General features: G+C 39.1%; 2 protein-coding genes across 2 annotated transcripts in view; one reads left to right on the forward strand and one right to left on the reverse strand.

Moving 5' to 3' along the window:
- The window catches only part of LOC110029618 (rop guanine nucleotide exchange factor 3-like), a 4769-nt gene extending 3511 nt beyond the window's left edge, over positions 1-1258 (reverse strand). Inside the window, exons 1-2 of the mRNA XM_020731988.1 lie at positions 710-1258; positions 413-567 (exon numbers count right to left, since the gene is read on the reverse strand). Of these exons, the coding sequence (XP_020587647.1) occupies positions 413-567; positions 710-1079 (525 nt within the window). The 5' untranslated portion in view covers positions 1080-1258. The remainder of the gene's footprint in view (positions 1-412; positions 568-709) is intronic.
- The window catches only part of LOC110029616 (protein CHROMATIN REMODELING 35), a 77834-nt gene that overhangs the window by 10913 nt on the left and 65630 nt on the right, over positions 1-1291 (forward strand). The gene's annotated exons all lie outside the window — the stretch shown is intronic.

The following is a 1291-nucleotide window of genomic DNA, read 5'->3' on the forward strand; positions in this document are numbered from 1 at the left end:
TAATAATTCTCATTTATTTATTTTCAATTATTTTTGCTTTCTATCGAAAATTTATTTTTAAAAAATTTACGTAAATAAAATGTAATTTTTATGTATTTACATCTCAAACCTAAATTTTGATTTAACACCAACTAATTTTAGAGTCAGCTCAAAATGAAGAAATTGTAATATTGCAAAAAATCTAAAAATACAAATAATTTATATGAAACTTCTATAATGTATCTCAACCCTCTATTTACGATCGGACGATTATAACTCGACTCAATTCAATTCAATCTCTACCATCCAATTTATATTGAATGGTTGTGATGAGATAACTAAGAACACGTGCAAAATTATCCGCCCAAATATAAAAAGAATCCGACCCGATTGACCCGATCGACACGAATAAATAGAAGTTCACTTAACATACCTCCAAAGTGGATCCATCCTTCAAGCCTTGAACGGTGGGATGGAACTCCACAATATAATCACAAACACAAAGAAGACATTCCATCTCTCTCCTCCACATTGCCTTCTTCCCCTCTCCCAATGGCTCCAACCTCCCAAATTGCCCAAAAACAGTAGCTTCCAATATGCAAATAAATAAATAAATAAATAATCATAATAATAATAATATTTGCATATCTACCCATAAATCAAAATGAAAACAAAGATCTACATACATAAATTATGATATATTTACAAAAATATAAAAATTATGAATTACCATAGAGATTAGTAATAGCATTTGAGATCGCCACAGCACTACAAACCCCCTTTCCGCTCCCAGACATATCTTCTCCAAGCAGCAGCTTTGCGAATCTCTCCTTCATCAGCTCAGCCACTCCTCCTCCTCCTCCTTCTTCTTCTCCGGCGAGCAACTCGGCATGCTGCTTCATCCCCACCTTGGCCAACACAGGCTTCGCTCGAACCCTCAGCTTCTCCGCCGGCCACGCCATCGCCGACAGCTCGCCGGAGCTGCTCTGCTCTGAAAAACAGGACATTTCAGAAATGGTGCGGCAGTAGTCGATGGACCCGCTGCAGCCACCTCCGGCGAAGTCCAGCGAGCTCCCGTCGAAGGCCGAAGGGCTGTGCATTCTCGGTTTGGGAGATTCAAATTGTTCGGAACAGGGCCTGTTCTGCAAATTTGAATTGCTTGCTCGGTTGCTTTATCCTTTTTGCTTTTTTGCAGAAGTAACCTTTTGGGGATGATTTGAAGGGATTTCCCTCCGCTGCTGTAACTCTGTTTTATTATGTAATAGAGCTTTAGAGTTTTGTATTGGTGATAGGGCTGAGTTGATTAAAGGGG

Source organism: Phalaenopsis equestris, unplaced genomic scaffold, assembly GCF_001263595.1.
Source record: "Phalaenopsis equestris unplaced genomic scaffold, ASM126359v1 Scaffold000598, whole genome shotgun sequence".
Lineage (NCBI taxonomy): Eukaryota > Viridiplantae > Streptophyta > Magnoliopsida > Asparagales > Orchidaceae > Phalaenopsis > Phalaenopsis equestris.